Below are 26,662 nucleotides of genomic sequence, written 5' to 3'. Positions count from 1 at the left end.
GGAGTGATAATTACATAACAAAGACTGTATTGTGTCATGTTTACTTATAGATAAAACTATTATGTTAGTTCATGCCTTTTTCAATTCATAAACAAATTCCTTTCGGATCTCTCGGGGGTGTAAACAAAGTTAGAATTGTGCCTAAAAAAAGTGTTCAGCCCCGTGCCTGCAATGCTTTCTAAAAGCGAAAAAATTCATTGAGTATCTGCTGGTATTTATCTATAATGGTTATCTGAAATCATCTGGGATATCTAGGTATAAATAAAAAAAATACTTACCATCATTTTCACAATTTTCCCGGGTGTACAAGGTGAAATCATCCATAGATCACTCTGGAAACTTCTGATTTATCTTTTTGTAAATTGGCTCAATATCTTTAATTGTTTTTCCATAGGCGATAATGGTAACGTTTTTTCCTGTAGCTCAGTCCATATCGTAAACTTGGATATGTATGATAGCTCGTTTCGAAGCTGTGACATTTTCACATATGTGGTTAAATTTTCGGGGTACGAAGTGAGATTACTTTTTCCGTAAATTAGCAAACCCCGAACATCCTTTTGTGATGCGGCTCCTTGTGGTAAAATATCCCCTTTTTAACACAATAAGTTCTTTGAAAATTTAATACTTTGAACACATTCAATAGCTCCATAGTTTTTACACATTTATTCTATGTTCCTCTACTTTCTTAATCACCACAAATAATTAAGTTCAGTCATTTGTTAAAAATAGAAACATGTCCAATATCACTACACAGAGATTTTTTCTTTACACGTGACTTTTGAGTTCCTCATTTCAAGGCGCATTAGGGATGTTGTCCCATATTGCAATCCATAGTTCTGATTTTTCCAAATATTTTTATGTGATCTTCATCGGTATGACATTCTGAATAAATCTGTGTATTTTTGTCCATTTCTGAAAAAAAATAAAGTTGTTTCAGCACTATAAGGCAATGACACTTTTATCGCTATATTCCTTTATTTTGAATACAAAGTGTATGCATAATTAATTTCTTACAGTATACCTTCACTAGTCAAAAGAAGGACAAAACATCTGAATGTAACCTTAAATTACAACACACAGACCCTGTTAAAGCATTCAATAAAATTTTCTGGTGCCTAAAAGTGCATTTTGACAGAGAAATTATGCAAAAATGAAGATTTCATAAAAAAAACACCAAAATACTTAATTATTCTAGCCAGTGGAAACCTGGTATTTTATACTGTAGAAACCACTATAAACTACTGTAAAAGTCATTTGAATCATATAATTAGAGTGCAATGAAGTGCAAATTTTCAAAACTTGTTCTTTCACATAATTGTATTTGAGAAAAAATGTTTTTTACATGTATTTCAGTGAAAATCTTTTATCAGTGAGATATCGGCATGAGGTTTTAAAGGAAACGTTGTGACATCACACGTAATATGGCGTCATTAAATAACGACATATCAAAATAATGCTAATTATAGTTTGCAGTGTTACATGAGGAACAGTTGCCGCAAGGTTTAACTTGAAATATGGAGTCGAAAAGATCAGTAACCAAGCATTTTCATTTAATGCCAAGACCATAGCAACAGTTTTCATATCAGTATATTTTTAACATACCGACTGTAATTTGAATTGCATAAATACCATAAATAAACAATTTAGAGCTTGCCAAATAAAACAAAATGCTTACCAGTTATTCAGGACCTTTTAAAACCTCTAGTTTGTCATCTCAGGTTAAAAAGTAATGATATGTCTGGAACTGAAATAAGACAAAAAAATTACTCAGGCTGTGTTATTATTTGGTTTAAATACATAAGTATTATTGAGAGAGCAAAAATCAAATTCTTGAACGTTTTATCGCAAAGAAAGAAAAATGCTTCTCCCTTGTGGCTTATCAACCTTCATTTAAATCTTTTATATTAGAAGCAACGAGTGATAGCTAACTAGTTTAATAGTTGAAAAGGTGCAGCAATATTGTTTTCGAAAGGTTTGTTGACCCTCCCCCTTTTTCACTGAGAAAAGACAATATCTTGTGATTTGCTAGTGTGCATTACAAATAATAATTCATGATTTCTTTAATACATGTACATGTTTGTCTGTTTATTAACTGCATATGATATCTACTGACTGACCATGGGTCAAATTATTGGATAAAAGCACATGATGATGATGTATTTCACTTTACTCGTATGGAGTGTGTTATCTCCCTTGATTATCAGTTATTCCTGTAAACCGGAGTGATAATTACATAACAAAGACTGTATTGTGTCATGTTTACTTATAGATAAAACTATTATGTTAGTTCATGCCTTTTTCAATTCATAAACAAATTCCTTTCGGATCTCTCGGGGGTGTAAACAAAGTTAGAATTGTGCCTAAAAAAAGTGTTCAGCCCCGTGCCTGCAATGCTTTCTAAAAGCGAAAAAATTCATTGAGTATCTGCTGGTATTTATCTATAATGGTTATCTGAAATCATCTGGGATATCTAGGTATAAATAAAAAAAATACTTACCATCATTTTCACAATTTTCCCGGGTGTACAAGGTGAAATCATCCATAGATCACTCTGGAAACTTCTGATTTATCTTTTTGTAAATTGGCTCAATATCTTTAATTGTTTTTCCATAGGCGATAATGGTAACGTTTTTTCCTGTAGCTCAGTCCATATCGTAAACTTGGATATGTATGATAGCTCGTTTCGAAGCTGTGACATTTTCACATATGTGGTTAAATTTTCGGGGTACGAAGTGAGATTACTTTTTCCGTAAATTAGCAAACCCCGAACATCCTTTTGTGATGCGGCTCCTTGTGGTAAAATATCCCCTTTTTAACACAATAAGTTCTTTGAAAATTTAATACTTTGAACACATTCAATAGCTCCATAGTTTTTACACATTTATTCTATGTTCCTCTACTTTCTTAATCACCACAAATAATTAAGTTCAGTCATTTGTTAAAAATAGAAACATGTCCAATATCACTACACAGAGATTTTTTCTTTACACGTGACTTTTGAGTTCCTCATTTCAAGGCGCATTAGGGATGTTGTCCCATATAACATGTGATAGCATTTCTAGCAGAACAGTCAATCATTTCCTTTTGAGAGTGTTTGCAATATAAATATTTTCACATGTTTACAAAAATCTTTGTATTGAAAAAAAAATGTCGAAGAATCCATATATATATTCAGATAATCTACTATGATACCTATCAGATTATAGATTTAATCCTAAACTCTCTTCAATATTTTGTAACAAAATTAACCTCTAAAAAATCTATAATCTGATAGGTAATATAGGAGATAATCTGAACATTTACTTCAGACTGTTTTAAAACAAACTTATAAAACAGAGTTAACAAGCAGTCCCCTACTGGTTAAAAATAATTGTACTGGAACAAAATGCTTACTTGATCTATAACTTTTCATGGTATAAACTATGACAATTTATTAAGTCAATATCTTCAAGTATAATTGGGGGGGGGGGGGGGGGGGGTCCAAGGACCATAACTCTGCACAAAATTATCTGGCCAGAACAAAATATTGAACTTGATCTGTAACTTTTCATGATAAAACCAGATATACCAAATATCAAATTAATATCTTTACGCACAAAGAAAAAAAAGTGTGCAACAAAAGGGCCAAGCGAGCTTTTCTCATCACTTTGCGTCCGGCGTTGGTGTTATCATCAGTCGTCATTAAATTTTACAAAAATCTTCTCCTCTGAAACTACTGGACCAAATTAATCCAAACTTGGCCACAATCATCTGATCTATCTGCCCTGAAATTTTCAGATGGATCGGACAACCTGTTGTTAGGTTGCTGCCCCTGAATTGGTAATTTTAAGGAAATTTTGCCGTTTTTTGTTATTTTCTTGAATATTATTATAGATAGAGATTAACTGTAAACAGCAATAATGTACAGCAAAGTAAGACCTAAAAACAAGTCAACATAACCAAAATTGTCAATTGACCCCCTAAGGAATAATTGTCCTTTATAGTCAATTTTTAACAATTTTCATAAAACTTTTAAATTTTTACTAACATTTTCCACTGAAACTACTGGGCCAAGTTCATTATAGATAAAGATAATTGTAAGCAGCAAGAATGTTCAGTAAATTAAGATGTACAAACACATCACCATCACTAAAACACAAATTTGTCATCAATTCATCTGCATCCTTTGTTTAATATTCACATAGACCAAGGTGAGCGACACCGGCTCTTTACAGTCTCTAGTTTAGCAATAAAACAAAAGAGCATAGTAACATTTTTAAAACCAAACAATTTATAATTTTTTGTGTTAAATTTGCTCTGTATACTTTTCTAAATGCATTTTACTTTGTAGGACTGAAGAAAACTTTACAAGAAGATGATGATGCATGGCCATCTGTTGAGGAGTAAACATAAACTTCAAGTAGTACCATATAATGTGATACTGTTTAAATATGGACAATATTGTATACAAATGTTCATGTAGTGAAAAATCTGTGATAATTATGAGTTCAGTACATTATATTATGAAAATAGACTTGCTCTTATGCTTTAAGAGCTGAACACTGTTTAAAAGCAAAGAGACAATTGTATATTTGTGTCCGTTGTATCAGTTTTCACACTTAACTAACTAAACAAGCCAAGGCTTTGTAAAACTGCTTTCAGGCCTATAAAATCTATCTTCTCTACAAGTTGATATTAGAATAAAACCATTTTTTTTTGTTTTGACCAGTGGATTTAAATGTTGTTGTGAAGACTGCTATGAACTATGATCTTCTTTAAAAAAAACTTTAAATGAAATTCTATGACAAACATCAATTGTTATTATATCTATCATCCATTATGGTAAAATAAGAATCAATGACATACAGTTTTATGTTATATAGTTCTGACACTAGAGGCTCTTGTGTAGCTTAAAGATGATTTTTTCTGATCTAGTAACCATTTATATAAGAGCCAAGTTTACAAATAGTATATAAATATTGTAAAACTATGTCTCCACATGAAGCAAACACTAAAAACTAAGCTAATGGACAGTGCCCTAATCTAGAAAAAAATATGCTGTAAAATGTAATATATCTGGCCAAAAATTATGAAGTGCAATAAATGTATAACTGTCTTCACATAAATTTATTTTGTTTCTTATGAAAATTAAATGGCATGAAATGAATTCAATATTGATGAAAAAAATGCATTTATAGTGTGAAAATTAATACTTGTGTTAAACCATTCCTTTTACTTTTTTATTTACATGGATTTTTATCAACAACAGCAAAATTTTAACAATTCCTGCTGTCAATGTCTATGTTATATTTTATTTTCAAACAAAACTTTTGAAGAGCATCATTGTATTTCAACATGGTCAAGAAACAGTAAATGATTTATTTAGATTGTCTAAATTTCAATGACAACCTAAAACATGTATTTTAACATAAATTCATCAAAATGTAGAGAGAAAAATTACCTGCTGTTACAGCTTTACAGTTTTATTTAAGAAATGATGAACAATCATGAAATGAAGTTGGGTAATTATTAGTGTTATATTGGTAAGGATAGCCTCATTTTCAGCATGAAAAAAACTGTTGGGGAAAAAATGGTTCTGTCAGGTCTCTATTACCATGATTACTGTCTTTAAATGTCAGTTTGCAAGCTTATACCAATTATTTCATTGTTTATTAAACTATGACATATATTAGCCTTATTTTTGTTTACCACATATCCCAAAACAAATTTCCTTCATCCTTATGATATTCTTAAGGTATGATGTGTTGAAAGTAAAATCTGTCATACAAGATACCATGTCATAAGGCTTTATCAAGTTTAGCTCATGTAAAATCAGGACTTAGATACAGTAAATAAAATGACCTGCTATTGCTAATGAAAACCCAAATGCTTGACACACTCCAGATGTCTTGATTATTTTTGTTGGTTTCCTGTCTCATTGACATATACCCTATACATGTTTATGTAATATATACATGTTTCTCGTTTCTCGTTTTGTTTATATAGATTAGACCGTGGTTTTCCCATTTGAATGGTTTTACACTAGTAATTTTGGGGCCCTTTATAGCTTGTTGTTCGGTGTGAGCCAAGGCTCCGTGTTGAAGGCCGTACTTTAACCTATAATGGTTTACTTTTTAAATTGTTATTTGGATAGAGAGTTGTCTCATTGGCACTCACACCACATCTTCCTATATCTATGTATCACCTTTTGTTTCGTTATGATTATTTTCCCAATAATAATATTGCAGGAAAAAAGTATGTGATTGGTTTGGGAGGAAGGTTGGAAGCCACGTTTTTTTACACAGCCACCCATATTTTTAATTTTCAAAGTTTACAATAATTTATTTAAACTTAATACATGCATACCTAAATTCTAAAACTTCAATTTGTCATGATTCAGGTTTATCGTCATTTGTATATGTAGACAACTGATCTTTAACTCTATCATATGCTGAGTACTTCTTCACTGTTCTTTTCTTTGTTGTGTATTCTACTTTGTTTTTATTGTCAGACTTATTGGTTGTCTTTTGTTGTTCATCAATTTGAAATTGTTCTGGTAACAATGAATTCAGACGCTGTCCTGGAGAAAGAGATGACCTTGATGGAAGGCGTCTTTGATTCGGAATTTGAGGTCTCCCAAGTTTATGGTTTGGTTTTCCATTACTTGCAAATCTTAATTCCAGAAAAATTTGACTTTGGTATGACCTAAACTTAAACCATTGTCTCAAAAGCATAGTCATTTTACTGCAAGTATGTGCTTTACATTCCAACAAAATTGTTCTCAATAGATCTGCAAAAGAACCAAATATGTGAACATACAGTAAGAGCTAAAATCAAAGGTCCTTATTAAGAATTAAAATTTCAAATGCTTTGTAAGTGGAGATCACCTTAAGTTTATAATATTTGATTTAGTGTTATAACTAAGAGAAAATTTTAAATTAAATTTTGTTGATTAAATATGAAAATATATAACCTGAGTAATTTAGTTCCTCCCCATTCAATCATTTTTAGCTCACCTGTTCCAAAAGGGCCCAGTGAGATTTTCATCATCACTTGGTGGAATCAATACCATCACTCAGTTAACTTTAACAAAAAATTTCTCTTCTGAAATTACTGGGCAAAATTAAACCAAACTTGGCCTAAAACATCATTAGGGTATCTTGTTCAAAAAATGTATCTGATACCCGGCCCATCAACCAAGATGGCTGCCATGGCTGAAGATGGGGGATAAAATGCAGTTTTTGGCTTATATCTCTGAAACTAAAACATTTAGACCAAAACTGACACAAACCAAAATTTCTTCAGGTCTAGTCCAATCTGCCATGAAATTTTTCAGACATATCAGACATCTTATTGGTGGGTTGCTGTCCCTGAATTGGTAATTTTGTTCCTCAGTTGTATATTTGTATTCTAATTTTTAAAATATATTTAATTTGATAGTTAAAAGTTTAAGTGTTTATATGAGAAACAGTTACAAAAGTTTTTAAATATAAAATTTTGATATTTAATTATTATTCTTACATTTTATTTCCATTGAGATATAAATTATTCAGTGCTGGCTAAATAGCAAATTTGCTATTTTGCCGTTGCCGGTCAAACAGCCACTGCCTTTTTATTATTAACTTGAATATTACAATAGATAGAGATAAACTTTAAACAGCAATAATGTTCAACAAAGTAAGATCCGACAATAAGTCAACACGACAAAAATGGTCAGTTGACCCCATAAGGATTTTTTTTTTTACTATTAAAGAAAGGAAGTATCAGTATGATTCAATCAAGGATTTGTATAGTTGTCTATTAATAAACTATAGAAATCCTTTAATTCAATCAAATAAGTACGTTATATTAGTTATCTCCCCTTATATAGCAGAGTTGGAAAGAAAAAAATTAATTCAACAAATTATATCCTGCTTTTGTAAAATACAGTCGCATATCTTAAAACACATAATTTTCTGAATTAAGATTAAGAATCTCACACGTGAATAACATTCTACTCTTGAAATTTGCACTTTTCAGTATTTACAGAAATCTAATGTTTTACTGCTTCAGCCCGAAATTGAGGAAGACAAGCATTTCTTTACCTAAAATGAGAAACTCTAAAGTCCCCTTTTAAAAAAAGGTTTGTTGTACAGAACACGAATTTGTTAATAGAAATAATTGCTTTTTAAAAGGAAAAGTCTTTCGGAGTTACCTTCCCTGATATATGCTAAATGTGTGTTTCGCATCTATGTAAATAATGGAAGAAAATTAGTCAATACACGTTGTGTGAAACGTATAAATTGAAATGGTATTGACATGACTTTATAGAACACGAGTATGAAAGTATTCAATTAATTACAGATCATTACAACAACATACGAAAACAAAATGTCAACAAAACAAACAAATTTGCCACAGTTACATGTGCGTGGAAACGTATACGTCCATGCAGGTACTACATGTACCATGCCATGTGAAATTATATACTGAATATGGCCTTAATTGTTTAGAATTACCCATGATGCATTAATATATATATGCAATGTCAGGGATACAATTTACATTTTTTCGATAAATTATTTTCTGTTGCAACACAAATAATTTTACAGCTTCCAGTTCCAAATGTTACCTGTCATCACCTGTCACTTCAGAGGCTATTTTAGGTGTCTTTCCAACCTGTAACCTGTACTGTAAATTTCAACTTTGATCACCTTTGTCAGATAAACTACTTCTTTGGGTGTTGAAATTTACAAATAATAATGTAAATATAAATTGAGAACCGGTTTAATAATGATCATATATGTATTATATCAACTTTTTCCTGCATAATGATGATTACAAGGAAGCTTGATGTTTTTTTTAAAAAGAGCATGGGTACAGGCGACCCCCTCTATCTAGTAAATGACTTAAAAAAAGATGCACAAAATTGACAACTTTTCTAGAGAAGGACATAACTCGACAGGGATTTGTTTCAAGAATTATATGATATGATTTTTTTCTTGAACACAGTTTAAAATAATAGAAAGCTATCAAATATAATTATAAATGTACAATAACAATCGCTGCATCATACATTTTAACAATATAAAAATAAGGAAATAACTATTCATAAAGACATAATTTGTAAGTCAAGATCCTGATGTTCAGTGGTTGCTGTTTGTTGATGTGGTTCTAGTTTCTTTTTTTTTTATGTAGATTAGACAGTTGGTTTTCCTGTTTGAATGGTTTTACATACACTAGTCATTTTTGGGACCCTTTATAGGTTTTATTTTCTCTATATAAGATTTCATGGGGATTTAATTTTGTGGTAAATGGAACTTTTAGTATATGAAGGTTATTTTTTTTTTTGGGGGGGTGGGTGTTTATATCATTGATGTATTGTTCTCACGAAATAAACGAAATTAAATCCTCCAGGAGAATTTCTGCTTTTACAGTATTGCAGAGTCCTTATATAATTACATAAACTCTCTGAGGTGTCTGTTACAAGGCAACAGTTCTTTCCATATCGAACATACATTTTTGAACTGTTGACATATTATTCCTTAATAGATCTTTTATATGTATGAAGTATTTGACACCGGAAGTTGAGCAACAATCAGTGAAATAATTGAAAAACTGATATTCAATATAATTGGTAAAAACTTGACAAAAGAAATGCTACTAATTAGGCAGCAACCATTTGATTTTCTGGGGGGGGGGCTATGGTTTTTTTTGGAAAAAAATGTTTGTTTCCATTTTTAGGTGAAAAAAATAATTTGTTTTGGACTCTGAGAAAAATTGTTTGTTTCACCCTCAGCTGCCACTATATGTAATGATAAAGGTGAAAGAAAAAAAATGTTTTTGGTTTGTCGCTAAAAAAATAGATTGTTCTTCGCCATAGGCGAAAAAAAAAAAATTGCACAGAAAAAAAATTCATAGCCCCCCCCCCCCCCCCCACCCCAGAAAATCAAATGGTTGCTGCCTTAGTACCATTAGGCATTACAAGTGCAGGAACATGTACATGATAAAATTGAGAATGGAAATGGGGAATGTGTCAAAGAGACAACAACCCGACCAAATAAAAAACAACAGCAGAAGGTCACCAACAGGTCTTCAATGTAGCGAGAAATTCCCGCACTCGGAGGCGTCCTTCAGCTGGCCCTTAAACAAATATATACTAGTCCAGTGATATGAAAGCCATACTAATTTCCAAATTGTACACAAGAAACTAAAATTAAAATAATACAAGACTAACAAAGACCAGAGGCTCTTGACTTGGGACAGGCGCAAAAATGCGGCGGGGTTAAACATGTTTGTGAGATCTCAACCCTCCCCCTATACCTCTAACCAATGTAGAAAAGTTAACGCATAACAATAGGCACATTAAAATTAAGTTCAAGAGAAGTCTGAGTCTGATGTCAGAAGATGTAACCAAAGAAAATAAACAAAATGACAATATATTCAGATACATGCAAAAAGAGAGAAACCCTAAACAACAGACAACTCATGCTTTAAACGCATTTGTAGTTATATTTGGCTTGGATGGCATCAGTGAATTAACAATGTTTTAGTTATACGTATTTATATTGGTCTTTACTCTAAAGTTGTATATACCAAGAGTATTTTTATGCCACCACCGTAGCAGAGGGGGCATTAAGTTTTACCCTTGTCTGTCTGTCTGTCTGTACTTATGTACATGCCATACGTTCCAAAATTGGTTTCCATTCTTTAACTTGAGTTTGCCTCTACCAAATGTTATGAAACTTATATTACCACAAAACACAGATCAAGGTTGAATTTTGGTGGCGTCACATTAACCATTTCATCATTGTCCCTTTATATGTTTCTGTTCTGTAACTTAAGTTTGCCCAACCAAACATTATGAAACCTATACACAATACTTATTACCACAAAACTAAGATCAAGTACAAATTTTGGTAGCATCACTTCTTGAGTTATGTCCCTTTATAATATTGTATGCCAGCTGGGGCATCATCTGTGTCCATGGGGAGACATTCTCCATTTATTTATTTATTTTTTAGACAAGTTTTGTTCTCTTAGCATCTTAGCAACTTTAAGTGCTTGTTTGTTTTCAAAAGAAAGAAAACCTGAGTTTATAAAACAAAATTTTTAAAGATTAAAAGTTGTTGATATTTTAGTTCTGAATTATCAAGTAAAACTTTCCTTAAACCAATCAGAAGGTGACTACAACTTAACAATGCAATCTCTATTGTGTATGAATTAGTAGGTCAGATGAAACTGATTGTTGGTATATAAAAAGGTTCACTGTGATTCAAACAATGAAAAACCAAATTCCTGACTGTGACAAATTTGATGTTGATGTAACATGTTACTTAAAACTATATAAATGAATGTTTAATTATTGTATGTTGTTTCTGTTTTCAGTCATTAAATTCTGCATATTGTGAGAGTACAAGATGAAATTTCCGTTATTCCTGAAGATTTGCCCACCAAAAGCTGCTGTCATGTACACATTTATTACTAAGTCTGAACTGTTTTGTTTTGTGTCTGTGATATTTTTTTTCCTGGACTTTTGTTCTACTTTTGATGTGAAAGCACAGAGAGAAAAGTACATTCCAGATTATAGTGTATATCATAATTATTCTATGTTACACAGGGAGATAACTCAGATTGTTAAAAGAAATCCAAACTTTATGAGAATTGAGAAAGAATATGAATCAAGAAACAAAGTTTCACAACTAGTTCTCCATATAACAAACTTCACAGGAAGTTTCAATACCCAAATCTCAAAATATACAGAGAATTCCAGACTTAAAATTTTATTCTCTTATGGTGTTCATGCAAGGGAATTTTTACCAACTGAAAGCTTGCTATATCTATTGAAAAATTTAACCAAAGGACTTACATTTCCACATGGAAGTTTTGAGGAGCAATTTTCACGTTATGTTTTATCTCATATAGATATTTATATAATATCTGTGGCTAACCCTGATGGAAGGCTATATATAGAATCTTCAAATAATTATTGCTGGAGAGGAACTGAGACTGGCGTAGATCTGGATAGAAACTTTGACTGGGAGTATGGAAGGAAAGGAAGTTCATCAGATCCTAAAGATGAAGAATACAGAGGTCTACATAAATTTTCAGGTAATACATGTATGATCACACAGCACAAGACAGTGTATTAGATATAGATTGTTACATGGAAGCTACAGTATTTATTGGTCATGGTAGTAGTAAAAATGGTAATACATTGTAACATGTAATTGTACCAAGAAAATTATTTTTATTTTGGAATTGTGTTATTATCCTATACAAGTAATTTATTTTATTTCCAAAATTTATACTTGAATACAAAATTTATACTTGAATACAAAATTATGTGTATAAATACATGTTGGACCATACTTGTTAATAAACTGACATATTTTATATGCCCCCGCTATAGTGGAGGTGGTTTAAAGCTTTACCCTTGTCCATCCTTACAGTTTTCCTTTTCTGATGTTAGGTTGCCTCTACCAAATGTTATGAATCTTATACACAATGCCGTAATACCACAAAACCCAGATCAAGTTTGGTTGCATCATTTTCACTTTTCTAGAGATGTACCCTTAAAACAAATGGAAAAATTGTTGAAATTTCGGTTTCCATTCTCTAATTTGAGTTTGCCTTAATCAAATGAAATGAATCTTACTTATACACAGTAATTATTACCACAAAACACTGATCAAGTTTGAATGTTGGTAGTGTCACTTTTACCATTCTGGAGTTACATTACAATTGCTGATTTTTTGTTTTTCCATTTTCAAATGTTATGAATCTTATATCATGTATATACAATTTTTATTACTACAACACTCACATCAAGTATGAATTTGGGTAACATTACTTTAACATTTTGAGTTATGTCCCTTTATCATGTTATATGCAAGCAGGGGGATTAAAGACACATTCCCCAATAATTTTAACAAAAAATTACATAAGTTGCAGTAAATCAGGAATAGTCTAAGAATCTATCTGTTCTTTCTACAATTATAGACAAAGGCAAATAACTAAAATTCAAAATGATGCCTTAATATGTTCAGCTTCATTATACAATAAAATGTAAGTTCACAATTAATATTGAAAGCAATTTTTTTTCAGTGGAGTGAGTTCTCATCCTTAAACTAATTTTATATGATCTCTTTTTGTGTTATCAAATTATATGTTTGATCAATTGGACTTAATTTTTTTTTTCAGAGCCTGAATCTCTAGCATTTACAGATCTGACAGAAAAGATAAAATTTGATCTGTTTATGTCTTTTCATTCTGGTATTAAACATATATACATTCCTTTTGCAGGTGAGTAATAATCGGTGCAAACTATACATTCAATTTGACCCTTTTTCATAAGAAAACAAGATCTTAAGGCCATATCATGGTATATGTCTTTTTATACACAATGGTTTTTTTGTAAGTATTTTTTGCACTGTGCTACCATCAATTGTGTTGTAGAACAATTTTTATAGTAATTAATTAAATAAATACATATATACAAATTAAATATAAAAGTAACTGTTGACCTTATTACATGCCTTTAAGATACATTGCCTTAAAAATGCAAACTATTTTCTTCAATGCACATTCTTGCAAGAATGGGAACAAATATTTTCTTTTTGGATTTATTCCTAAAAGATTTCAAATTCTTCTATTGTTTAAACATTTTAATTTCTGTATACATGGTATATACAACATCTGCATTATGTTTTCTGGTCTGTACGTCTGTTCGTCCGTCTGTCTGTTTTTGTTCGTCTGTGCATCTGTACGTTCGTTCGCCCGTCGCCCTGCTTCAGTTTAAAGTTTTTGGTCAAGGTAGTTTTTGATGAAGTTGAAGTCCAATCAAATTTAAACTTAGTACACATGTACATGATCCTTATAATATGATCTTTCTAATTTTAATGCCAAATAAGAGTTTTGACCCCAATTTCACGGTCCATTGAACATAGAAAATTATAGTGCGAGTGAGGCATCCGTGTACTGGGGACACATTTTTGTTTTTATCTGATTTAAGTGTGTTTACATACTATCTTTAAAACTATAGTAGATAGACAGAGAAATAGCAAAAAATTATCGTGTAAGAACAATAAGTTTTTGTGAGCTATGTTAAAAAAAACAACATGAAAAAGAGCACACAAAAAACAATATATTTCATAGGGTTGTTTAGAAGAAAAACATGGTGCCTATGGATTCTCAAGTTTAAAAAATTATAAATACATGCATAACTTTTGTATATTGAGATGATACCTGTAATAAAACTGTATGTTAACATTTATGTTGGACTTTTGTAGATAATTATCATATTGGCAATCATATCACATCTCCTTATGGTTATATAATATATATATATAGATATAAAGTATATTTTGGTAACTTGTCTAATTATTTTTAAATGTTTATAGATACAAAGTCAAAAAAGATTGGACGACAAGTTGATAACCTGGATGATATGTTAGATTTAGCTATGGAACTATCTCATTGTACAAAGTATACATATAAATATGGTCAAGCATATAAGTTAAATGATTATACAGCGGATGGAACTATATTTGATTTTATGGCTGGAGTTAGAAAGGCAGGTTTATACTCTAACAATGTCAAATTTACCAACTTCTATTTATGATAATGATAATGAATACACTATTCCCAAGCATGCCCCAATTGGTTATGTCAGTTCAAGTACAATGATTTCTCATTATCAAACTAGAACCAGCTATATACATAGTGAAGAAATATACATTGTGAAAAGGATTTCATCCTTGTTTTCAAAATTCCAATAGGGAACATACTTTATATAATTGTTTAAATAAACCAATTTTTCAAGACGTTTCGGCCAATGGCCTTCTTCAGTTCTTTATTTTTCCTCTCAACTACATGGCTGACATTACATTCAATCATTGATAAGATGTTATAGCTAAATGTCCTTGGAAACGTCATGACGTCATAATACTTTAACGTCACAATAACATGACGTCACAATACTTTAGCATGAATTAAAGTTAAATTTTATAAGTTTTTCAATTAAAGTCATTCCTTTTTAACGTTAACTCCAAATGGTCTAATTGTATTAAGTTTTTGCATCCATTGTGCCTCAATATATCTCCTGTAATTTGCTGATTTATCATAAATCTGTTGCAGAACCTGAACTGTGATGTCCTCTTTGCAATGATCCTCTTGGTTGAAATGTTCTGCCACAGCTGTATCCCTGTCATGTCTGATATCTGCAAGATGTTCCTTTATTCTTTCGTTTAGTGATCTTTCTGTTTCTCCAACATAGACATAGTGGTTACATTTTTTACAGTGAAGTCCATAAATAAGATTTACTAGTTGGCATCCATGAATGTTCTTTTTGAGGTTGAATGTTTTATCTCCGAGTATAATGTTTTCTTCATTTCTTTCAATATCGCAAACTTCACATTCTTCTTTACATGTTTTGTTGTTGCTGTAGTTGGTACTTTTTTTGGTGATCTTATTTAGTTTTCCATGTACAATTATGTCTGCTAAGTTTCTATCTCTTCTATAAGCTACTAGCGGTGGTTCTGGAAATATTTCTTTCATCAAGTTACAGTTATGTAGAATATTAATTCTTTTTTTAACAATGTCATGAATATCAGGTAATAAATCCGTAAAGGTTACAACAAGAGGTATGCGTTCTGATGTTTTTTTAATTTTATTTTTTCTCTGTAATAGCTCTTTTCTATTTAAGTTGTCTGCTCTTTTTAGTTGGTTTTCAATAAATTTTCCGTTGTAGCCTCTTTTTCGTAGTTGTAATTTCAGTTCTTGTCTATGTTTTTGGTAGTCATCTTCATTTTCACAAATTCTTCTTAATCGTAATGCTAAACCATATGGAATTGCCCTTTTTACATTTTTTGGATGGCATGATTTGCTGTGAACATATATATGTTTATCAGTTGGCTTGGTATAAAGGTCTGTTGTTAATTTACCATTTTTTATTTTCACAAGTGTATCCAAGAATTCAATTTGATTGCTGTTGTACCTAAGTTCCACCTTTATTTTGTCATTTATTGAGTTTGCAAAGTCCATAAATTCCTTGAGTTTTTGTTCGCCATGAGTCCAAATCCCAAAACCATCATCAATGAAGCGTTTATAAAACAATGGTTTCTCTTTGAATTTTTCCAGTGCTTTATCCCATTGTCGCATATAAGTACATGCAAAATTTTTTCCTAGTTTTGACCCTATAGCCACACCTTCATTTTGCAGGAAATCTCTGTCAATTAATCTGAAGTTATTTCCCTCTAAAACTAATTTTATCATTTGTAGAATATCATTGGTTGGTATTTCTTTATTTTTCCTGTTGTCAAGAGCTTTTTTACATGCTTTTATTCCTTCTTCTCTAGGAATAGATGGGTATAATTTTACTACATCAAAACAAAATAATATACTGTTTTTTGGTATTGGCTGTTTTACTTTTGAAAGTTTATCTAAAAAATCTGTAGTATCTCTAATATAACTTGGTGAGTTGATAACATAGTTGTCTAGTTCCTTTTCTGCTATTTCTGCAATTTTTTCAGTGGCAGTACCTATCCCGTTAACTATTGTTCTATATGGTTTGTTTTGTTTGTGAATTTTTGGGTTTCCTTTTAATTTTGCTGGATGTGGATGTTTTGGTATTAAATAAGTTTTCATTTCCCCAGAAATTGATCCCTCTTTTTTCATTCTATTTACTAAAGATTTTACCTTTTTCGTAATTTGATGTGTCTTGTTTTGCTCTGTTTCAGAATAAGTATCATTGTTTGTTATTTCCTCTTCTAGTTTCTTAAAATATTCTTCTTTGTTGATGACTACTATTCCTGATCCTTTATCTGCCGGTCGTATAACTATATCATCATCTTGTAAAATATCCTTAAGAGCGTTTTCTTCTTTCGTTGTAAGATTTATTGATTTGCGCTGTTTCAGACCATTCATGACATCTCCTTTAACTACCTAAAAGGATTTCAATTTATTGTTTAAAAGCAATAATAATACATGAAAAAGTTCCCCAATTTATTTTCTTATCTTACAGATTTCTTTCTCGTACACAGTGGAACTTTGGGGGCAAAATCACAAAGGAACCAGCTGTTTTGATTTGTTTAATCCACCAAATGAGGATTTGAAGGTTTGTTCTGTTAAATCAAATGAATATAAATATATATAGATGTGATATGATTGCCAATGAGACATTTTCTTACCAGAGACAAATTGACATAGAAGCAAGCAAAGCTAGGTCACATTACCTTCAAATTGGTAAAACCTTAAATATCACAAAGCAGGTTAAAACAAGAATGTGTCCTCAGTACACTAATGCCCCACTCGCACTATCATTTTACATGTTCAGTGGACTGTGAAATTGGGGTAAAAACTCTAATTTGGCATTAAAATTAGAAAGATCATAGCATAGGGAACATGTGTACTAAGTTTGAAGTCGATTGGACTTCAACTTCATCAAAAACTACAATGACCAAAAACTTTAAGCTGAAGTGGGACAGAGGGATGAACAGACGGACGGACGAACAGACGAACAGACGCACAGACCAGAAAACATAATGCCCCTCTACTATCGTAGGTGGGGCATAAAAAGGCCTCAATATGACAAATTCTGAAACAATTCAAGTTAGAAAACCAGCAAGAAATTCAACAGCCTGATTTAATTGATGTACAAAACAACAAACAAACAACAAGTATGATATACAGTTACAAACGACAACCACTGCAGGCTCCTGACTTTGGACAGGTAATACAGAAGGTGACAGGGCTTTGATATATTGTTGGGCCAAAACCGTCCACCTGACCTGGGAAATTGTGTTATTGTAGCAGAAAAACATAAGAATCATATAGATTTTGATTGAATGTTTGTGTTTTAAAGCCACTTTTAAGCACCGCTTTTAAGCTATTTTGTGGTGGCCAGTATTTATTGGTGGAGAAAGTCAGAGTGCCTGGAGAAAACCACTGACCTTTGATTAATAGGAAACTGACAATCCTAGTTAATTAAGATCGGAATCAGGTGCACCCCCACAAGTAAGATTCAAACACACAACCTCAGTATTGACTGGCAAGTGATTACAGTAGTAACTACTTAGACCACTCAGCCACTGAGGACCCTAGAATCAACTAGAAAAATCAATTGAAAAAGGACTTGACACATAAGATCAACACAAAACAAAAATTAATCAACTAATAGAAGGAGTTTGGCAATTAACTGTGATTCATTTTTAATTCAAAACAATAAAGGAACAATTCGGTTATTTAAAGGATGCAATTTGTGCTCAAAAGAATACCCTCATCCTGTTGATAAACTATATTAACCCAACTGCATATTAAAGGGGCACTTGCTTCAAGATATATAAAAAATCTAAAATAGGATTTTTCTTGTTCAATCATTAATGAAAGTGAAAGAGTGAAATACTAAATTTGCTTTTAGCAGCAAGTATGGTTCAATTTTGACAAATAAGCTAGGAAACATTGAAGATTAATTAATCTCTTGCAAATGAATAATTCGACGTCACTGAATCCGTATACGTGTGAACTTCAATTTAACCCCTTAGCTAGAGATGGATAACAAAAGAATCGTAAGTGATCAGTCATTTAAAGGAAAACAATGTCAACATTAAAAGTGAAACAAAGATATACCATTTGATTGACTGATTCAATAGACAAAACATCATTCTTATACAGGTAAAAACGATTATAAACATATACTTTTTATGACCCTGCAGAGGGGGCATTAGGTTTTACCCTTATCTGTCTGAATGTCTTCCGAATGTACATTTCATAGTTGGTTTTCTTTCTCTAACTTTAGTTTGCCTCAACAAAATGTTATGAAACTTATACACAATGCTATTTACCACAAAACACAGATCAAGTTTGAATTCAGGTAGCGTCACTTTTACTTCTCTAGAGTTATGCTCCTTTACAAATGAAAAAATTGCTGAATTTTCACAATGCTAATTACCACAATATACAGATCAAGTTTGAATTTGGGTAGAGTCACACTCATTCTAGAGGTATGCCCCTTTACAAATGGAACAATTATTGATTTTTTTGGTTTCCATTCTCTATTTTAGGTTTGCTTTAACCAAATGTAATGAAACTTACACACAGTGCTTATTACCACAAAACACAAATCAGTTTGAATTTTGACAACCCACTTTTACTGTTCTAAAGTTATGTCCCTTAATAAATGGAAACGTAGCTGAATTTTTAGTATCTGTTCTCTTAATTGAGTATGCCTCAAATAAATGTTATAAAACTTGTTTGCAATGTTTATCACCTCAAAACATATAATTTTAGTGGCCTCACTTTTACTGTTCTAGAGTTTTTATATGCCTCTTTAGAAATTCAAAAATTGCCAAAATTTGTTGTTTTTGTTCTATTTCTAAAGTTTGCCTCAAGCAAATGTTAGGAAACTTATGCACAATGCTTATTACCACAAGGCACAGATTAAATTCAACTTTAAGAAGTGTCACTATTGTTGAGTTATGTCTCTATATAATTTCATATGCAACGGGTGCATCATCTGTGTCCCATGACACATTCCCCATTTATTATATATAATATTAAATTCAATAGACCTAGATAAATCAAATTACATGTGTTCGCTTACTGGTAATCTATTTATATTGATTTATGTTTATATAAACCTTATATGGCCATTAGAGGTTTTCAGAGGTCAACTCAATAGTTAATAAGATGGTGTCTAGACTAGAATACACACAAACAAAGCTACAAATTATTGAGTCCATGATCTGTAACTTGTTTATTTTAGACTGTTAATAATTTGGATAACTGTTTTACATTGTTATAAATCAAATATAAGAATTTGAATCAATGAACATGAATATGACAGCTACATGTAGTGCCCATTTAAATGTGACCAACATTATTTTACATATTTTGTTATATCTAAGCTGTTTGTGAAGCCAATCTGCTAATTAAATTTCAAAATAGTTTGTACATTTTAAACATTGAGCAATTTTTTCTTGATAGTTTTGTAGTAGGAGAAATTAAAATAAATTGATACAGTTTTTAAAAGAAATTACTGAATATTAAATAATGAATCCAATAAAAACAAGATATTGCACATATGTAACTCAAAAAAGATACATCCACAGATAGATGTGTTTTCAAATAGAGATTAGGTATAATGCATGCATAGTTCATATTCAATGAAAGCGAAATACAACAATGTTTTATTTAAAAACACTCTGTCACATATACACATGTAAAATAAGACATGTAATAGTTCAACATATACAAAATCCAGTCATATTTATACCAGGATATTAAACAAAGAAATACAAGAACTCTCTTGAATGAAATGTGTTAATGATATTATACATTTGTGCATTTCAAAAGATTCATGACACATGGTGAAACTGTATTACTTCCCTTTAACCAGAAAAAAATTAGTTTGAAAATATCTCAAATTAAGTTTAATTGCTTTATTATGCATGTCTGATAAGTCAGAACTTTTTTAAGCAGACTATATTTCACATTATAGACTAGGTATATAGAACCATGAAAGCTTCAGTTTTGCATCTGACTTTTTATGTCAACCAAACAAAATTGAGAATAATTTGAAAATATCAAACTATAGATATGTTTTACATTTATATTTGCAGGAAGTTTTAGAAACAATTCACCCATTATATGTTCAACTGTTTAGATACATGATAGATTGGAAATCAAGCCAAGTCAGACATTTAACAGAAGATTTTGTAAGTAATGCCACTTCTTAAGATAAAAACACAGTGAATGGCAAGGGTGAAATGAAATCTTTTATCAACAGATTATGATAGACATTTTGAAAAATGATTTTTTTGTCTAAGATTACTTTTTTACATTTTTTTTTCATTTAAAATTTTGAGTAGCATTCCATATAAGAATCATTTAATTTAAAAAAAGAAATGTAAGACCACCATACAACACTGATTCATATCTTTTATTATGGTATTAAAAATGGCAAAATTGATGTTTATAATGATATAAATTCTACCGACAGTATTTATATATACTTATGTCCCGACAGCATTTAGATATACTTATGTTTATCTAAATACTGTCGGGAGATTTAATTGACTTATATTGTCCTATTTAGTGCATTCTTAACAATTCACATCTCCTGTGAACACACAACAACAATTATTTTGGATTTTTGGATTTCTTTTTACAAGATTTATAATCTTGGTTGTATTGGATGGAGATAATGCCAGAAACAAGTGGTACAATTTATCGTTTATTTATATTACACAGCAAATTTTAAATCTGACATAAAGTGAACCATAACATTATTACCATTAGTTTATACGAGTTATGAATCCAATATAAATTAAAAGTTTTATTTGTTTTCAGAAAGAAGAATCCTCACTTAATTTTGGTTACATTCTGATGATGCTTTCTGCCTGTTTGACATTTTTTGTGTGTTTAACTGGTAAAAATAGATTCCATCACAGAAGGAGGATTGTTAGCCTTAAATCATTAGGATCATCATTTTCAGCTTCGTTTATGAAAGCATAATATATAGATATACATGTAATATTAAATAAATTAATTTATAGTATTGTTATTAAAAATATTAAAACTGAATTGTGTTCTAGTAGTAGGTATACTAATAAAATGAAATCCCCAGACAAAGGTTAATTAGAGCGGTTGTCATTGCTGTGAAAATCTTACCTATAAACACATCATTTACAATCATATTCACTGAATATGAATAGAACTAAGGGCTTAAAAGTCTTCTTACCAAATTCAGGGGAGATAAGACTTAGTATTTCAAAAGAAGGAGATGTGGTATGATTGCAATGAGACAACTATCCACCAAAGTTTAAATGAAGTGGATGTTAGCAATTATAGGCAGCTATACAGCCTTCAACAATAAGAAAAACCTATACGGTGTGATGGAATAACTTCCCATAGAACATGTTAGATACTTAGTCAGCTGTAAGCGTTTGAGCTAAGAAAGTCTGTTAAAGCGCTGCCTTGTAACACAGAGGGTTCTGGTGAAGACAAAGATGATTTTGTATGTCAAATCATGCACTCCAGTTACAACTGTATAGTCTGCTCCAGACATGTAAAATATAAACAATCATTAGGATGCCCATTTAATTTAATTTTTACTGCAGCTAGAACACATCTGAAGAATTTTTCTCTGTTAACATTTTCGTAAACATGATTGTACCAAGCTGCAGAAGAAAAGCAATAGGTAAATGTCAGAAAAATATCAAATGTTTTGTATTCTGCATGAAACTGTTGGTAAGACTTGGTAAACCTCTCGATTCACCTGTTTTTAAGGCTTATACAAAATTGTTCAAATTTTTGCGACTTTGAACTTATACAGTATATTTATTTTCAACAGCATGTCAACATTTACTGAACATATAACTAAGATACAAAAATATGTCAGAAGATATGATATGATTGCCATTGATCAAACACAGATCAAATACCCTAAATGTAAGGTTGATATTTATTTAAATATCTGAATAAAAAGGTTCTAATGCATTTCTATTGATAAATAATGAAAACAAGACAACATGCCTAGTTATTATATTGTTATAATTTCAAAAAGAACTTTTTTACAAGTAAGGTGATAGAAATAAACAACTATTGATTTTGTAATCTTTATCATTAAAAGAGTTATTTTTTGTCCCCCCACCTTTCTCGACTGTGCACACACTAATCAAAATTGTAATGCAAACACCACTCAATAAATCAACAAATAATTGTAACTGGTCATCATATTCAGAAAATACCACTCAATAAATCAACAAATGATTGTAACTAGTCAGCATATTCAGAAAATACCACTCAATAAATCAACAAATGATTGTACAAACTGGTCAGCATATTCAGAAAATATCACTCAAAAATCAATACCTTTTCTCATAAAAAAAGTGCTTGAGTAGATAATTCAAACAAATCAGTAGTGTTGTATTAAGATGAATGGTTCACAGGTTAAAATTTAAGCTGACCCGACCCTGCATAAAGGGACGGTGTAATGTTATGCCATCACTTGGCATCCTTTGTCACAAGTTGTATGTTTACTTTTTATATAAAGATCATTTCTGAAACTCCTGGGTTAAATTTAACCTAACTTTGCGACAATCATCAATGGGGTATCTTAGTTTAAAAAATGTGTCAAATTTGCCAAATTGCCACCTGCTAAGAAACATTACTGACATGGATGAAAATAGAACATAGGGTAAAATGTATTTTTAGCTCACCTGATCTGAAAACTCTGTTGTCCGTCGTCGAAATCTGTTAACTTTCACTAAAATCTCCTCCTATTAAACTACTGGGCTAAGTTAACTAAACTTGGCAACAAGCATCACTAGCGTATCTGACAAGATTAGACATGTTCATCAACACAAGATCTTACATTAAATTTTCAGATGAATTGGACAACCAGTTGTTGGGTTGCTGCCCCTGAATTAGTAATTTGAAAGAAATTTTACAGCTTTCTGTTATTAGCTTGCATATTATTATAGATAGAGATAAACTTTAAACAGCAATAATGTTCAGCAAAGTCAGATCTACAAATAAGTCAACATGAACAAATTTGTCAGTTGACCCCTTAAGGAGTAATGGCCCTTTAATATAGTCCATTTTTATAAAGTTTTCATAAATTTATGTAATCTTTTACAAAAATCTTCTTCTCTGAAACTACTTAGACAAATTTAAACAAGCTTAGCAATAATCGTAATCATCATAGGGCATTTTGTTTAAAAATTGTGTCTGATGACCCTGCCTTCCAACCAACATGGACAACATGCCTAAAAATAGAACATAGTGGTAAAATGCAGTTTTTTGGTTTATATCTCTGATACTAAAGTATTGCGAGCAAATCTGACAGGTGGCAAAAATGTTCATAAGATTTATCTGCCCTGAATTTCTCAGACTAATCCCAATATCCCTTTGTTGGGTTGCTGCTTCTGAGTTAGTAATTTTATGGAAATTTGGCAGCTTTTATACGACCGCAAAAATTGAAAAATTTTTGGTCGTATATTGGTATCACGTCTGGGTCATTGTCGTTGTCTGTGGCGTCCGAATACTTTTAGTTTTTGCACTCTAACTTTTGTTTAAGTCAATAGAAATCTATGAAATTTGAACACAAGATTTATGACCACAAAAGGAAGGTTGGGCTTGATTTTGGAAGTTTTGGTCCCAACAGTTAAGGAATTAGGGCAAAGAAGGGCCCAATTTGGCATTTTCTTGGTTTTCGCACTACATGTATAACTTTCGTTTAAGGCAATAGAAAAGTATGAAATTTGAACACAAGGTTTATGACCACAAAAGGAAGGTTGGGATTGATTTTGGAAGTTTTGGTCCAAACAGTTTAGGAATTAGGGGCCAAAACGGGCCCAATTTTGGCATTTTCTTTGTTTTCGCACTATAACTTTAGTTTAAGGCAATAGAAAAGTATGAAATTTAAACACAAGGTTTATGACCATAAGAGGAAGGTTGGGATTGAATTCGGGAGTTTTGGTCCCAACTAATTAGGGGCTAAAAGGGGCCAAAATTAAACTTTGTTTGATTTCATCAAAAATTGAACTATTGGGGTTCTCTGAAATACCGAATCTAACCATGTATTTAGATTCTTATTTTTTGGTCCCGATTTCAAATTTGTATACATAATAAGGTCCAAAGGGTCCAACATTAAACTTAGTTTGATTTTAACAAAAATTTAATTCTTGGGTTTCTTTGATATGCTGAATCTAAACATGTTTCATTATGGTCCCAGTTTTCAAGTTGGTCCAAATCAGGGTCCAAAGTTAAACTTTGTTTGATTTCAACAAAAAATCAATATATCGGTTTCTTCAATATGCTGAATCTTACCATGCATTTAGATTAATATTTAGGACCGGTTATCAAATTGGTTCACATTGGGGTATAAAGGGTCCAAAATTGAACTTTATTTGATTTCATCAAAAATTGAATTCTTGGGGTTCTTTGATATGATGAATTTAACTATGTATTTAGATTTTTTGATATTGGTATACCACAAAGGGATGGTAAGAATTGGGTTTAGGAGTTAATGCTCTAACCGTTAAGGAATAAGGTGCAAAAAAGGGGGGGAAAGGGTTTCCAGGTTAATGGACAATTACAAAACATAATTTAAAAGCAGTGTAAGGTTGGTAATTGAAACTCATTTTAATATCTCACCTAAACTGCTCTTTAATAAATTATCTATATTGGAAATTTGCCAAAAACTTTATTATTAATAAATTCCATTGGAAATTTGCCAAAAACATAAGGTTAATGAACTTCATTGGAAATTTGCCAACATAAAATGTTGCATTGGAGTTATTTTTCTTTGTCCAGAATAGTAGTTAAATTAACTTGAATCATGACTGAATGACATTTGATGTTTTATGATGTATTTAAATGAGTAGTTATTGTTGATAACTCCACAAGAAATTTGAATTTTCGGAATAAGGGAAAGGGGGAGGTGAAAAAAGTTGTTGGGGTTAAATTTTTCTTATTTCAAATTTCAGAAATGAAAAAGAAAATTTCAAAAGGAAAGGATTAATATTCAACAGCATACTGAATTGCTCAAAAGCAAAAAAAAACCAAAAACATTTTAAGTTCATAAGACCACATTCATTCTGTGTCAGAAACCTATGCTGTGTCAACTGTTTAATCACAATCCATATTCAGAGCTGTATCCAATTTGAATGTTGTGTCCATACTAGCCCCAACCGTTCAGGGTTCGACCTCTGTGGTCGTATAAAGCTGCGCCCTTTGGAGCATCTGGTTTCTTATTATCTTAGATCTATTAATTATGATTTTAACCTTAAGTTACATGATTTCCAAAGCATTAGTATGTACAGGTGATCAACACAGGCTCTTGAGAGCATTACGGTAGCTTATTATTGTGAAAACAGCTATAGAAAAACTCCAAAAGTGAAAACATGTTCATAATGATGAGAACTACCTTCAGCCTATTGACGTCAAAACTGTCAGACAACTCCTTATAGGAGTTATTGGCCTGAAACAAGGCATTTACCAACTTATGCTTAAATTTTTCACTTATCAAAAATAAGTATCAAGACAAGATCTTCAAGTAAATCAAACAAGACTGAAATGGTCAACAGCAAAGTTTCTCAATCGTTTGAAATTTGACCTATTATCATGAATACATTAAAAGATGTATAGGATCTTTAAATGGCAAAAATGATCTGATAGACAAGACCTACAAATAATCCATTACTGGATAATGCGATATTGCTGTACACACCAGATTGTCTTTTTCCGAATTATATGCTGATAGGGGAGACATATCTCTGTGCAACAGTTTATTACTAAAAAGTGGACATTGTTTAAGATGCAGGTGAGCGACCCTGACTCTTTAGAGCCTCTTGTTTTCAGTACAAAGGCTTTTTTTTTTTTAAGTATCTGAGTACCACAGGATAAGGATGATGATCGATTTTACCCCAAAATAAGAGATATTTTTTTTTATTTTTCAAAATTATCAATTGAAAGTAAATAAATATTTACCATGTGTCTATGGTTAAACTGATATGACTCTTAATATAATGTTTCTCAATAATAAAAAGAGGTAGAAGATACCACAGGAGCGTTGTGCTCCCCTTAATTTATCATGGTAAATTAATTTTCGTTAATGTCATTATGGATTTTATGTTTTGGGCATGATTTTTGTGCTCCGAGCACTGAGAAAAGTTTTATGACTTCAACCCCAGATATTTTA

At 31.2% G+C, this 26,662-nt stretch overlaps 3 protein-coding genes and 1 long non-coding RNA gene across 4 annotated transcripts in view; 2 read left to right on the top strand and 2 right to left on the bottom strand.

Annotated features, from left to right (window-relative positions):
* The window catches only part of LOC134710304 (speedy protein 1-B-like), a 73,209-nt gene extending 67,538 nt beyond the window's left edge, over positions 1-5,671 (top strand). The window contains exon 6 of the mRNA XM_063570611.1: positions 4,331-5,671. Within this exon, the coding sequence (XP_063426681.1) occupies positions 4,331-4,386 (56 nt within the window). The 3' untranslated portion in view covers positions 4,387-5,671. The remainder of the gene's footprint in view (positions 1-4,330) is intronic.
* LOC134710305 (uncharacterized) overlaps positions 1-8,203 on the bottom strand; it is a 67,565-nt gene extending 59,362 nt beyond the window's left edge. The window contains exons 1-2 of the long non-coding RNA XR_010106110.1: positions 8,064-8,203; positions 6,346-6,769 (exon numbers count right to left, since the gene is read on the bottom strand). This is a non-coding gene — a long non-coding RNA (uncharacterized LOC134710305). The remainder of the gene's footprint in view (positions 1-6,345; positions 6,770-8,063) is intronic.
* Positions 1-26,662, bottom strand: part of LOC134710313 (protein stum homolog) — a 338,001-nt gene that overhangs the window by 270,970 nt on the left and 40,369 nt on the right. The window lies entirely within an intron of this gene.
* LOC134710517 (carboxypeptidase T-like) lies at positions 8,341-21,540 on the top strand. Its single transcript, XM_063570887.1, has 8 exons — positions 8,341-8,413; positions 11,347-12,069; positions 13,162-13,263; positions 14,361-14,537; positions 16,317-16,326; positions 16,954-17,074; positions 20,577-20,672; positions 21,307-21,540. The coding sequence occupies exons 2-8, from the start codon at positions 11,379-11,381 to the stop codon at positions 21,469-21,471; spliced, it is 1,362 nt and encodes a 453-aa protein (XP_063426957.1). The 5' UTR covers positions 8,341-8,413; positions 11,347-11,378; the 3' UTR covers positions 21,472-21,540.

Source organism: Mytilus trossulus, chromosome 3 (assembly GCF_036588685.1).
Source record: "Mytilus trossulus isolate FHL-02 chromosome 3, PNRI_Mtr1.1.1.hap1, whole genome shotgun sequence".
Taxonomy (NCBI): domain Eukaryota; kingdom Metazoa; phylum Mollusca; class Bivalvia; order Mytilida; family Mytilidae; genus Mytilus; species Mytilus trossulus.
The sequence above is the reverse complement of the archived record's forward strand: the minus strand, read 5'-3'. Positions and strand labels throughout refer to the sequence as shown.

What these genes read in the sequence shown, in the direction of transcription:
- LOC134710517 (XM_063570887.1), top strand. Translation starts at nt 11,379, where the DNA reads ATGAAATTTCCGTTATTCCTGAAGATTTGCCCACCAAAAGCTGCTGTC. An exon ending in AGGTCTACATAAATTTTCAG is followed by an intron (nt 12,070 to 13,161) that starts GTAATACATGTA and finishes TTTTTTTTTCAG; the next exon opens with AGCCTGAATCTCTAGCATTT. An exon ending in GACATTTAACAGAAGATTTT is followed by an intron (nt 20,673 to 21,306) that starts GTAAGTAATGCC and finishes ATTTGTTTTCAG; the next exon opens with AAAGAAGAATCCTCACTTAA.